The 15,111-nt window shown below is 31.7% G+C and overlaps 1 protein-coding gene across 1 annotated transcript in view; it reads left to right on the forward strand.

Annotated features, from left to right (window-relative positions):
- Positions 1 to 8,036, forward strand: part of LOC107449198 (dentin sialophosphoprotein) — a 35,391-nt gene extending 27,355 nt beyond the window's left edge. The window contains exon 2 of the mRNA XM_016064671.3: positions 3,909 to 8,036. Coding sequence (XP_015920157.1) covers positions 3,909 to 7,981 — 4,073 coding nt within the window. The 3' untranslated portion in view covers positions 7,982 to 8,036. The remainder of the gene's footprint in view (positions 1 to 3,908) is intronic.
- The last annotated feature ends 7,075 nt before the right edge of the window (positions 8,037 to 15,111 follow it).

The following is a 15,111-nucleotide window of genomic DNA, read 5'->3' on the forward strand; positions in this document are numbered from 1 at the left end:
ATTCAAAACAATCATTCAAATCCATATAACAACTTTTTTTCAATAAAAAAATTACATCTTTTTAGTAAATACTAAGTCATTAAAATAAATTTGCATCCAAATAAATGACATGTAATTCGTTAAACTTATTAGAAATGTGCTATAGTATAAATTCTTAAAGCGTAACAGCACGACTGAGATATATATATATATATATATATATATACAATAAATCGAAAGAGGAGTCGTGGTGGCTCAAGGGATACAGCATTCCAGTTTCCAGTGAACCATGATCGAATCTCAGCATCAGCAGTGGATGGTTGATAAGAATTCTGCATCCAGCTCGCATCGACCATAGTGCAGACGTAAAAATATCAGATCATGACGACAGATCATGAATTAAAATCTCCTTGTCATCGGGCTATCCATGAGAGATTTTCATTGTCCACTCCATGCAACGCAAATTCAGGTTAATTTCATCAAAAAATCCTCCTCGAAGGCTACTTTGTTCCTATGCTTAATCCAGGAATTCCCTTGTTTTTTTGGGTTGGGTTTAAAATTACAAGCTTACGGAGTCGAACATTGAGAGTCATAAACTCAGAATCGGGACAACTGTTTAATGTCGGTTATAAAATAAAATAAAAGGAATGAATTTTTTCATTGTTTTATCATTAAAAATCTTAAATTAGGTTTTATGTCCTACAATTAAATTCGCTGTCCTGGAGCTTTGTCTTTAGTACTGAATTTGTTTTTGGTATGTATGCATAAACTGAAAACAAATAAAATGTGCCGAATTATGGTTTTCTTTGAAATTAAAACTAAAAAGAAACTGCTATATATTTAAAAATGGTTATTTGAGAAACAAATTCTTTATTTTCAAATGTAGTTAAGTTAGTTTGATTTGAAAATCCCAGTGGGAAATACGAATGCATTTTTTTTAATGCATGTATTTCTCTTTATTTATTCAAAACACTAGTATTAAAAAAACTATGTATATTTCTTTTTATAAAAAGGAAAGTTTTTTGTTATTTCAATTTGAATAATTTCATAAAATATTAAATTAATATTAAATTATATTAAAATTAAATTAATATATAATTATGAAATATTAAATTAATATTGGCTTATTGATTAGATTAAAAAAACTCCAAAATGATTGTTGATAGAAGAAAGTTCTAACTCTCTAAACCCCTTTTAACTTTTCCTCGAAACCCATCAGGGTTCCATGGAACACCATTTGGAAACCGCTGCTGTAGTTTTTTTTTAACAGTTAGACTTCTGGAATGTCATCTTCATTGCAAAATGTGAAATCTTAAATATTTAGCATTTTCATTTATACTTTACTTTTTTTTTAAATTTATTTAATCCAGAAACGTATTTTGAATTTAATTTTTAGTATTATAAGAAATTTTGAATTTTTTTTATTGAAATTTTACACTGACATTAACCGTCATTGCCTTAATTAAAAAGATGTTTTTAAATTTCAGCTTCACTTTTTGAAAAGTCTGATCTAAGTAATGTAAATGTTAAATGTAAATAATTATTATAAGCAAATATTTGTTAAATACGAATAGTTTATAAAGGTATATGTTTTTTACTATTGCAGTTCATTTTATTTTTTATTTATTTATTTACTTTATTTATTTTCTTTTCTTCTGTTAAATTAAAAATTTTGTTAAATGTAAATGTTTGTTAAATATTTGTTAACTGCAAACACAGCACACGCAGTCTGCCAAAAATTTGATCTAATTGGTCTAATACGCCATTTTGTCATGTAAATTTTAAAATGGCGGCTATAGGCTGAATTAATAATCAGAAAATGTCTTCGAAGCTGGAGCGCCGTTGTTTGGGTCAAATTTTAGCCCAAATAATGTGAATGCTTGTTAAATGTAAACGTTTGTTAAAGTTAAATGCTTGCTAACGTTAAATGTTTGCGAAGGTTAAATATTTGTTATTGTTTAATGCTCACTAATGCTAAGTATTTGTTAATACTAAAGGTTTGTTAAATGTAGATATTTTTAATGTTAAGTGTTAATGTTAAATGCGTGTTCGTTAAATGTAAATGCTTGTTGAATATAAATGCTAATATATGCTAATAATGTTGATGCTAATAATGTTGAATATAAATGCATCTTTGTTAAACATATGGTTTCTTCTAAAAAGATAATTCAATTTGCTTTGTTCCCAAACCACCATATTTTCCATGCTTACTGAGAATCACTACATCTGAAATACCATAAATAAATTAACAATGCGAGATAAAACTTCCTTTTTAATGAAAAAAATATATTAATAAAATTCTAATATCTTTCTCAATTCATATGCCTCAATTATAGTTAATCGAATTCTTCGAAAAGCTTGTCTGTTACAAGAAATTGGTTTGTTATGAATCGATTAATAGTGGTCATCTTATCTCAGCCATGGAAGTTGGAATTTCACGAACATGTAAGTTTCCCGTCAAAATTAATCGATACTGGTCTATTATTAAACGAAGCACACTTTAATCATCCAATGAGTTCAAGTTTAAGGTGAATTTCTTGACCTTGAGAAATCTTTCAGTTTATTATATCCTTAAAAAAAATCTGAAAGTGAGCGGAAAATAGTGAGTTCTGGAAATATTCTTCACACAGTACTACAAAATTTGTTTCAATCTGCAAAGATACTTTTGCTTCATTTTGTGCTTTCTTTCCTTTCATATAAAAATGCTTCATAAATATTTCACCAATATTTCGCTCATTATGAATATATAATATTGCTCATTATGAATATATAATATATTTCGCTCATTTGAGCATAAATTCTCTAATTTTAATTAATCAACGTCTGGATATGGACTTGTTCCTTCGTATCAAAGCCATGTTTACTTCATGTAGTTCAGATTTGTGTTGAGCATAAATTCTCTAATTCCAATTAATCAACTAATTCAGCGGGTCCATTCGGTTCACAGCGGGTGCCATTTAATCATTTCGGAATCTCTTTAACACTTACTAGGTTTTGTTTAGAAAAAATATAACTGGGCAATGTCCAATTCTTTATGCTTATCTTAGCCACATTAAATTATGCACACAAAAAAACCCTTAATGGCTGGCACTTGGGATGTATTGTCCCATTGGCCAGGAGTGCCAGAACTGCTACTCTCTTCTCGTTACCCAGTGGGCAACAGTGGAGTAGCGTCTCCCACGTCACACAACCACAAACCCGTTTATAGGGCGAGTCACATTCACACAATCACACAAAGGAGAAAGGACGTAGAACACAGAGAGAAAGAAACATCCATGCCCTGAGCGGGATTCGAACCCGCAACCATCGACTCTGCAGTCAAGCACGCTAACCACTCGGCATCTGGTCGGCTTAGCGCAAAGGATAGAGTTGCTTAAATTTTCAATGTTTTCTAAATACTGAACCGTCATAAATGACGCCCGGTGACTGAGTGGTAGCGCTTCGCGTTCCCGTGCCACAGGTCCTGGGTTCGATCTCGGGCCGGGCAAGGTTGACTCAGCCTTTCATCCTTTCAGTGGGTCGATAAATGAGTACCAAGCATGCTTGGGAACTAAACACTGGGCTTTTCGCGTTCGGCTGACCACCTAACCGGAACATCTGCTCCTGCACCACAGAGCCCAAGGTCAAGCAAACTGAGATGGGCAGAGTAGGCCTTGGCCCTCTATGGGCTGTCGTGCCACTGAGTTTAGTAGTTTTTTTTAGAACCGTCATAAATATTGAGTTTAGGAAAAATTAAAAAATATAATTTGATAATGTCGGTAAAAAAATTCGGAAATTAAATAAATAAACAATATTATTTTCAAAACTTATATAATAAATGGTACATGAATTGAAAAATTCTCTTTTTGTCCGATGTAATTGTTGCTTAAAATTAGAGTTAATGCAGTATATTTTAAAATTTTAATGACAACGTTTCCTTTTTTTTTCAGTGGCTGGTTTTCCAAGAAACAGAGGTGACATCGAAGAATATCGCAGTAGGAGAGTTCGAATGGATGGTGTCGTCTTGGTTGATTTCGAAGAAGATGCCTTAAGAAGATTCCTTAAGCATGAAGTGTCCATCGGAACACTCAGAATTGGTGACATAGAAAACGAGTTAGAAAAATATAAACAAGATATAATATCTGTCGCGGAATATTACGACGAGAAAGAGTTACTAACTGTTGTCGTGGGTGACCAAGATGTGGAAGAAATGGTTGAAGACATCATAATAGCAGTTGAGAAGGTAATTGAAAAACGAAAAGATATACTTGATGACGACAATGATGTTTCATCACATGAAAGAAGTCATGAATGTGAATTGGATGGACCTTGCAAAGCTCTTCTACCATCCCCAGAAGCAGAAGAAAGACCTTCAACTGTTGAAATCAGAGATGCCACTGAAGAAGATATAAAAGCAATAGAGGCCGAGACAAGAAACAGCGCCAAAAATACAGCCAATGATGACGTTCAAACTTTAATGGAAGATACATCGAATGCTACTGAGGGCAACGAAAGCTCTAAGGCATCAAACAATAATTCAGATCAGACTAACTTGCCCAACGAAATTGAGATAAGTTCCCCTGAAGAAAATGTTTCCACCACAAGATCAAAAAGGGATCTAAATCAAAGAGTACCCCTTCTATTTGCATTTGAGAATATAAGTACCGACTCAGAGAGCCTGAAAGATTTCATTGTAAGCGAAAAGGGTATGTGCTTTATAGATTTTAATGAGTTAGTAAGAAATGACGACGAAAGCAGTGAGCGTTTCAACACCAGTGACTCGATTAATATATTGAAAAAAGTTCTAAAGAAAGATTCAGTCTCTTACTCAAACGGTTTCTTCATTTCGAATTTTCCCTTTTTCCTGTTAAAAGAAAACAAAATCGAAGACATTTTTAAACTCGGAGAGGCAACCTTTATATGTAAAATAAAAGAAAAAAGAGATGAAAAAGATTCAGATGAAATTTCACAAGAAGACTTGTTGTTTAAATCACCATTAAGCGATAGCATTAAAATAATTTTTGTCACTGAAAGTAATCTCATGGAGGAACTACAATCTTTCCTACAAGAATTGGCAATTAACAAAACTGACGAATCCTCGAATGAACTCCCCGCAAATTTGAAATCTGATCAAAATTCTGATTCTCAAGAGACGAATTTAGGTATAAACCAAAATGCATCACTTGAAAGGTCTGGTGATAATGAACCTACTGAACCAAAGAGTGAACTTGTTGAGACAAACAAAGAAGTAGAACCTCAACTGCAAAGTACTAAAGAAGTACTTGATCCAAATTTTGGGCTCGAGGAAATAAATCAAAATTCAGATAAGGAAACAACAAGCAGAGATGATAATGAAGATAGTACTTGCAAAGACGTTGAAGATTTAATAACTGATGATACCCTTTTAGACGGAGCCAAATCATCCGACATATTAGAAAATGAAGATGTTAACAAACAAGAAAATTCAAAAAATACTCTTTCTGAAACGTCCATGGAGAGAAGCTCTTCGGCCGAAACATTAAGAGAGAAGGCTGTCCTTGCCAGGCAGGATCACCTAGAGATTGACTCAGAGAGTATCTCTAATGCATCAGATAATCATATAAAAGACGAAACAGGTGCAAACAATGAAAACGACACTGATTTGAATTCAAGAAATAAGCTGACACGACAAGCTACTTTTTCATCTGGCCAAGAACCACCAACGTTATCTAACGATGCACAACTGCCAGAAGTAGTAATGCAAGTTATGAAAAATAATTTGGCTAGTACACAAATAAGTAATGCTTCAGAATCTGAAAAATCTAAAGAAGGTGAAAATGACAATAAATCTGAAACAGCAGAAAAGAATCCAGATAGTGATAATGGTGATAATCTTGAGACTGGGGAAAATATTTCAAATAATAAAGAGGATTCACTTTTAGAACTACCTGATGCTGTAAGTGACACAGATAAAAGTTGTCCTAAATCTGAAGAACCATTGAATGATGAGAACTCAAGTGCAAATCTTCATGAAAAAGAAGAAGAGGCAAAAGAAGATAATACAAAGAACTCGGTGGACACTTCTGAAGAAATGGTGAAAGCTAGCACAAATGAGGAAAATATGTCAGATGCTGCCAACGAACAAAATGAATCTGCATCAATGAAAGAAACAGATGATAATGAAAATGAACCACATGAGGAGAACGTTGCTAATGGCTCAGACAATGATGAATCATCTCAAGTTAGCAATCTTTCAGATAAAACAAGTGAGAACCAAGCTAAATCAGAGGAACAAAATAAAAATGAAACAAGTGTCTCGAATGATAACGCCAATTCGGATAATATTCAAGAATCGGAGGATAGGCTTAAAGATAAAAACGACGATGGTACAACTGTACTTGCCGATGAAACGGGAAAACCTGATGAAGATTCGATCGAAAAAGAAAAATTAGAGAAGGAAGTTATGTCTGAAATAATAAATGTCTGGCCAAAACTTGATGCAAATAAAATCAAAGAAGAAAATTCAATCGCTGCAAATACTAATAATAATGAAGAAAGGTTGGACAAAGATGAAGAATTTAAAAATATGCCAGAAGAAGGTATTAAAGATGATACTAGTCTAAATTCTACGACAGAGAGCGAAAAGAAAAGTGTTGAAAACTCAGAAGTAAAAAATGACGCAGAAGATAATTCAGATGAAGAGAACAACGACGAAATAAAGCCTGATTCTGATACTAATGGTAATGAAAATTCGGTTAAAGAACATGATAATGAACTACAATCAGAAACTGAAAACGACAAGGAAAAAACTTCTTTAGAAAACAAAGACGATGAAACAGAAAATGAGAAACAAAATGATGATGAACTGCAATCTAAAGCAGACAGTGACACGAAGGAAAATTCTGAGAATGAAAATGGCGAGGAACCGAAAACTGAATCTGAAAATGCTAACGAACAAAAGTCAGAGGAAGAAAACTCGTCTGCCAACGTAAGTGAAACTGAATTAGCCGAAAATGCTACGGAAGATGATAAAGTAGAGGAAAATGATGCTAAAGGAAATCACTCAGATAGCACGAAAAACGAAGATGAAGCTCCAAATCAAGACTCTCAAAAAGATGAATCAAATGAAGAAAATTCTGAGACTGAAGATCATAAAGAGAATGTTGATGGAAATTCGAATAAAGCAAATGAAAACGATGAAACTAACGATGAAAATAAAGTTGAACCAGAAGAAACTGAAGATACATTGGCAAACTCGTCTGAAAAATCTGAAAATTTAAAAAAATCAACAACTTCTGAACATCAAGCATTATCTGGCAATATGCAATTACCAGAAGTAGTAATGCAGGCTATGAAAAATAATTCCAGCAAAGCAAATGAAAACAAAGAAACGAACGATGAAGATAAAGTTGAACCAGAAGAAACTGAAGATACATTGGCAAACTCGTCTGAAAAATCTGAAAATTTAGAAAAATCAACAAACTCTGATCATCAAGCATTATCTGGCAATTCGCAATTACCAGAAGTAGTAATGCAGGTTATGAAAAATAATTCCATTAATGAACAATTATCAGAAACAAAAGAAAATGGAATCGTAAATGCAACAACAATTTATAAATCTGTCGACAATGATTCCGATTCAAATGACGAAAAGTCTATAACTATTGAAACAAAAGCTGAAGTTCATGCTGCTGATAGTCAATCTCCCTCTTTAGATCAACATTCTGAGGCTAATGAAAAGAAAAACCAGGTGAACAGCTCTGAAAATGAAGAAGAACGTGATACCACGAATCAAACAGATCTGGAAGAAGCCATTGAAAAAGAAAATGGTAATGAACATGAAGCAATCAGTAATGCTGATACTGCAGAACTATCGGCCACAACAGCTTTGGAAGAATTAAATAATCTGAATAATGAAAGATATAGTGGTAAATACCAAGAGAGAAATGGTAGTGGCATTTTGGGTAATAACAGGCCAGAAGATAACCCAGATGCCGAGGAACCTCAAGAGAGGAGTTCCAGCAGTTCGCGTGGTGAATTATGAACAGTTTAGTGTTCTGGAATGTATGAACTGTTTTTTGTACACTGATTTAAACAAAGATTAAAATGGAAGAAAACAGGAATCTGAGTTTTGAGAGACGTGCCAAATTTGAATTCGAGGTTTAAATCAAGACTTCAGATATTCTGTTAACAAAGTGATAATGCTGATTAAAATCTGTTCAAAGTCAATAACTGCTTTCGCTTGATGAAATTTAATGACTTTATCAGAACAAGAGGTGTTTTCATGACAGCCAATGAGCTAGGACAATTAAAATCAGTTTTAAAACTGATTACCATTAAAAATTGTTTTTTTTTAAAGAAAAATGCTTGTCTAAACAATCTATAAGTGTATTTATTCCTGTGTGCATAGTGTAATTAATTAAAATAAAATTGTTTATACTAATGAAACCTTATTTATGTACTCTATAGCCTCTTAACTTAAAATTTATGAAAAAAATATTAGAATTATCACTTATTTTATAAGTATTTGTAAAATAATAATAGCTACAGTTTCCGATAAAAAAAAAATTTTTTAAATCTTATGCGAGGAAAAAATTCAAGTGACACTTTCGAATTTTAAATATCTTCCATAAAGATCAAAAATTTTAAATTCAAAATCAATGACAGTACATCTAAAATAATAATATAATATACAGTACACTGAAAAAAAACTTTAAAACCAGTAAATCTTTCCTTTGCAGCTAAGTATAAAAATTATCAACATCATGAAAAACGCGTATATTTTAAAAATATCAAGATAAAGTAAAAATACACAGCTATTATCTTTTTTAAATATATGAATCATAAACTCTTAAAGCTTGTTAGGCGTAATCCAGATTATATATATANAGTAAATTCTTGCGTTTTGACATCCCAAAGATCCAAGAACAGCAAATATATATATATATATATATATATATTGGCACTTTAAATGAAAATTACTTTTATGTAACAGAAGCATGCAGGCCGAATCAATGGAAATTATTTTAAGTAAAAATAAGAAAAAAAATCTTGATGTCGTTTACATAATTCTGTAATTGTACGCCTTATAAATTTATTAACGGTAATTTTTCATTGCTTTTATTTAAAATATTTTCTATGACAGCAGTTATTTTAACTTCCTGCAAAATTTCACAGGACAGAACATAAGTTATTGAGAGTAATAACAAAATATGTTAAGAAAGACTAAAAAAAAAAAAAAAAAANAAAAAAAAAAAAAAAAAAAAAAAAAAAAAAAAAAAAAATGAAAGACAATTAGACAATACACCTTTGACATGACACCCCCAAATCTGGAGATTTATCCCAGTTTCTACACAAATAAAAAAAAAAGGAGTATTTCAGAATTAAAGAAAAAAATAATTGTTTAAACAGATGGAAAAAAAAGTTTGTAAAAAGCGGATCAAATATTCCAAAGCTTTCTCTACACGGCCAAAAAATGTGTTAACGTCAGTGTTTACTTCTGCTGCCTCCATCTCTAATTTCGAACAAAACAAAACAAAAAAATATTTTTAGTTCATAAATCATAGTTTCCATAGCAATAAAAAGTTTTTACCACGACGATTATCCACTTCTCGCGTAACAGGAAATATGTCTTTTCCAAAAATAAAGGAGGGCGAAGACAAAATATAATTGGAAGAAGTATGGGACGATGACAGTTTAAAAGCATGACGAATTATTAATGGACACACTGATGACAGGCATTGCTTTTACTAGGATTGCTCTGACCATGATTCATGAATGGAGTTAGTTATAACTATTAGAGAATAAAAAGATATGGAGGTGGAAGAATAAAATATATTAGTTAACTTTCCTGTTTTCTACGCACTTTGGTCATCTTTCTACATTAACTTCTTAAAGTAGTTAACATTTTCTCATAAATTTCAGTTTCATTTTAATTTAAGGAAATCATAAATAAGTAGGTATTTTTTAACGACTTTTCAATTGCTCCCGGCTAACTGAAAAGTACTCTAAAAGTAATGTTTCTTTATTATTATTCTATTACATAGTATTTTATGATAAGCTTCATTGAATCGACATCTAAACTTAGGAGCCGTTCAAAAAGTACGTACAGAAAAATGGAGAAATTTTAACCCCCTCCCCCCTTCGTACATTACCGTACATAAGGTCTTACTCCCCCCCCCTTAGAGTACGCACATTTTATTAGTCTACCCCCCTTTTTCATAAAAATTAAAATAATTATGTTTTAAATAAAATTAAATATTTATTTAAAATAATTTATTCATTTAAATTATTTAAACAATAACACCCAACTTTATCTTTGAATCAATAAATAAAACAATCTTATCTAATCAACATAATAATTTCCTACATAATAATCTAATAATTTCCTAATACCATTGACCCTTTTAAAATTATTAAACAATAAAATAATTTTATTTTTATTATAAGATACTATTATGATTATTATAAAATATTATTAGGAATTAACTTTAATCACTCTTTAAAAAAAATTGTACGTGAAGTTATGGTAACCCAAAAAACTGATTAGATTCAAATTTTATTCCAATAGAATCGGGAGCTAAGTTTGAAATACCATATCTGGATATATTTTCTTTACATAATTTATTTATATATATTCTCTGCCCATATATTTTACCCTGATTTGCCTCTAGACCAGTGTGATTTTTCTTGTTATGTTTCTCATCTTTTTTCTCCCTCGGCTTGTGTGGTTTTTCTAGTTTTGTTCTCACTTTTATTTTTCCACTTTTCGTTGGCAACTTGACATCTTTTATTTCAAATCATTTTTGTTTTCTTTGCCTTCACGTCTGGCAAGTCTTTAAAATGGGTGCCTATTTTCGTAACGCTTGTTGACTGTTATTTTATATTTGTTTATTTCTGAAGCGAATGAATTTTCCAATCAGGTGATATCTTACCACTTCAGCTTCTTGGGACTATTTATTGAATACCATATCTACGTTAATACATTTTTTTTATAACCATCGTTGAACAGCTGACCCAATTTTGGATTTACGACTACTAATGTTCAACTCCATAGCCTTGTGATTTTGAACCGATCCAGAAGACAAGGAAACTCCTGGATCAGTACCCCCAGAGGTTTGATTTGTTATGGGAACATGGAGGACTTTGAGACTCGACAGATTTAATATGCATCAGTCACCATTTACTACACGGGGAGTCTTCGGCCTGCGAGGATCGAACCCACGACCTCTTGGACATGTGCCCAGTGTCCTATCAACCAGGCTATCCCGGTCCTATGTTAATACATTTTGAAATTTTTCAGTTGAACACATTAATTAAGGTACAACAAACTGTTCTTCAACAACAACAAAAAAAAAAAAAAAGTTGCAGCAATTATAAGGTTTGGTGAGCGAAGAAAATAGAGAGTAAAATCCCCTAGTATATAATTAATTAAATAAAATATTTCTTTGAATCTTCCAATACAAATCTGTTTTTCCCTACCGATTCATATTAAATTAGATACACATATAGTTTGCCTATAGAAAGAACTCCCCTCGCAACAAAGTCTAAGGCCGTCTGTTGCTGTAGAAAAAAGAAATAGCTGATTTCAAAGAAGGGAGCTTCCCCCTCCACTGATTCCCTTTCTCTCGTCGATCCGAGCCACAATCGGTTTTAAATAATTCTAAAAATAAATCCTATAATTAAACAAACTTATGCTGATACAGATCCTCTATATTTCAAAATATCTAGAAAACTAAATCTACAAGAATCCAAAAACTTATGAAACTTTGGATTACCAGCCATTTTATATCGGCTTAAATTGTAAAAGCAGTTGTAAATTAATTTAAACTTATAACGCAAATATTTGTGCCAATTACTTAGACAAGCACCAACCTCATACCGCGAAATTATTATAGGAGTTGAACTTAAATTCAACTACAAAACCAAAGTGGCATGTGATCCTCAGAAAGCAATTACTTTTGAGGGAACTGTTGACCTGAAACTTAAATCTAAGGTGGGCATTCCTAGATATTCTTTTTTTCAATTCCTACTATTAGTTCACACTCTCTCTATGGATGGTGTTTTCAATAGAAATGTAAACAATAACAATCTCGAGCTCGGGACCTACTCTAGTTCCGGTTAAAAAGTTTGCAGCTGCTTACTACATGTTATTCTGATAGGCGATGTTTTCAAACGGATAATTTTGTTTTCAATAAAAGAAATAAACTAGATAATTTCTGAGCTTAAATCTGCCGTATTTCATAAGATATTAATGCTATTATGTAATTCTGGGGAGTTTGGAGTGAAAATGTGTTTTAGTTATTTTGTTATTTATTATTAAAAAAGGTGACATGGTTGCTAGATTTTGAATAACTCGCTTTTTTGGCAGTCTTGATTTGGCCTCTTTCCATTTGTTTATTACTGTTTGTTCGTGTTGCAAGCTGTGCACCATCTTACGTTAGTGTTAACACTTTTAGTATTGTAAACAGTATTGTTAGCATTGTAAACATAAGTAATAAGTAATCAAATGCATTGTTTGCAAGAATCTCAAAACACAATGATGCCAAATGGCTTTAAAATACAACTGAAACAGTAACCCGGAAATTTACGCAGTTCCGAGCTTGCAGCGCTCCCTAGTGTAGAAAACACCATCCATATCTTGCTCAAATTTTCAATCGTTAATGAAATACTTTTTATTCATCCACTTTAGTTCAAATACATTTTTTTTTAAACTTGCAATAGATGACACTTGATATTAATACAGTTTTCACAAATATTAATTTTTAAATTAAATTTAATTAATTAATTTTAGTTTTATATAAGAGAAAAAATTTTAATTATTTAATAAAAAGTAACTAAAATAAAAAATTTCTTTGACTTTAAAAAAAAAAAAATTATATTACTTGTTAGTCTTTCATCTTGACTTTTGTTTATTAAAAAAAATATTTACTAGGTGTTTTTCTTTTTTTTTTCTTTTCATTACGAAAACTTGCAAGATTTTCCTTTTTGTTTTTGTATAATAGGGTATTGCCTTTAAAGTTGGCGGCTTTTTCTACTTTTCAAAGCTTTTTGGGAAGAGATTATTTCAAAACAAACTTCTTTAAATCGACAGATTTCTGATCAATATTTGTTGTTTTCACGGCCTCAGTATTCCTTTCATTATTTTCAGGTTAAAAATAGCAAAATTATTTATGTTTTCTTTTCAACTAAATATTGAAAATAGAGAACATCACGCAAGATTTTTGAAGGGCAAATAATTCATTCATTTGGCATAAAAATAACAAAAAGTTGAAATGAAAATAACTTTAAGTAAGTAAAATTGTAATAAATTTATGTCCTTGTATCTTATTTGCTAGTAAATTGGAAATTAATATTTGTAAGTTGGACTAAATAAGTAGGGGGGGAAAATAACCTTAAAGTTTATTTTTATTCAGATGGTTGTTGTTGTTGTTGTTACTTTACGTCGCACTAGAGCTGCACAATGGGGTATTGGCGACGGTCTGGGAAACATCCCGGAGGATGATCCGAAGACATGCCATCACAATTTTGATCCTCTGCGGAAGGGATGGCACCCCCGCTTCGGTAGCCCGACGACCTGTGCGCGAAGTCGAGCACTTTACGGGAGCACAGTTTAACGAGGACCAATACCGCACACCCTCGGTCCCTACGCAGACTGATCCAAGTGGTCACCCACCCGCACACTGACCGTAGCCAGTGATGCTTGACTTCGGTGATCTGCTGGGAACCGTGTCTTAACGATCAGTCCACTGCGGGACTTATTCAGATGGAATGAAAATATTCTTTGACCTTTAATTTTCACGAAAAACGTAATAAACACAAACGTTTTTCAAAAACCTAAAAACTTCTAATAAAAAAAAACAATTAAAAACTCAGAATCATAAATGTATTTTCAAATCATTGAGAAAATTTATTGAAACTATATCACTTATTTCTTTCATTGTAATGCTCGTAACATCAAAAGCATTACAATAAATTTAATTAGTGATAAAAAATACTCATTAACAAGTATGAAAGAACTGTTAAGCCAGGGAAAGTACTGATGAACAAGTATTACAGTGCTCTTAATACCATCTACTACATTTAATCAGAGTAAAAGCATACATTGTTGATGACGTATGCCTGTTTAGGCAGGGGGTGCGATTGTTCTTGTTTTCCACTGGCACCATCTATGGCCAAGAATTTAAAACATACATTAAATTGCGAATAGGCGGTAAAATCAATGGTTTTAGTTCAAAATCGTCGAGCTGATTGTTAAACAGTAAAATGCTTGTAATAACAATTTAGTCAACATTTTATACAGGCTCTGACTGAATGTAACAAATAATTATAATGGATAATTATCAAACTAATATTGTGTGGGAAAAAATAATTTTTTTGAGTGCTCATAATTACACAACTGCATCTTCATGGTTGCAGTTGTGTAATTATAAATTTTAAAAAATCTTCAGTTGTGATAGCTGCTGGACTGGAATACAGTTCTTCACATGGATTAGGGGTAAACCAATATGGCGGATACTGTGAGGGAATGCCCGATGGAGAATGTCCGGTCATGGAGCTTTTGCATTAAATTATGTAACCAAACATATTCCGTTCGTAATCTTGTATCAGTTAAATAAGTACTACATAATAAATAACTTATACCTCATATAAATTACCTGAGCCGAGAAAATTAGTTTTATCCGTTGAAATTAATGTCTTAATACAATAAAAAATTATGTTATTCATATTTTTTTCATTAATATAAATTTTTTTTTTTTTTACTTATTTATACAAAAACTAAACATTTCGAAACCTCAAAGAAATAGAATCCTACAATTATGTCTCTCGAAAATTGAAGTTTAGTGTAATTTGCAAACACTATAGAAATAATGCAGATATCTCTTTTATGTTGTTCTTTTTAATATTATTAGGTGGACCTGAAATTAATATCGCTTCGGTGCATTTGATATTTGTTACAAAGATTTTATTTTTAATCAATAATGTATTCACGCCCATTAGCAACAACCTTTGAATGCCGGGTCGAAAAAAATGAATTGGTTTTTAAGATTAACGAATATTTGATGCGCCGCAACGGTATAACTTTCCGGTCCCCTTAATATTTTTATTTCATCATGAATTTTACATTATAAAACATATATTACACACACATACTCTGTGTATAACAGCTAAGGA

The sequence above is a fragment of the Parasteatoda tepidariorum genome, chromosome 6, assembly GCF_043381705.1.
Source record: "Parasteatoda tepidariorum isolate YZ-2023 chromosome 6, CAS_Ptep_4.0, whole genome shotgun sequence".
NCBI classification, from domain to species: Eukaryota; Metazoa; Arthropoda; class Arachnida; order Araneae; family Theridiidae; genus Parasteatoda; species Parasteatoda tepidariorum.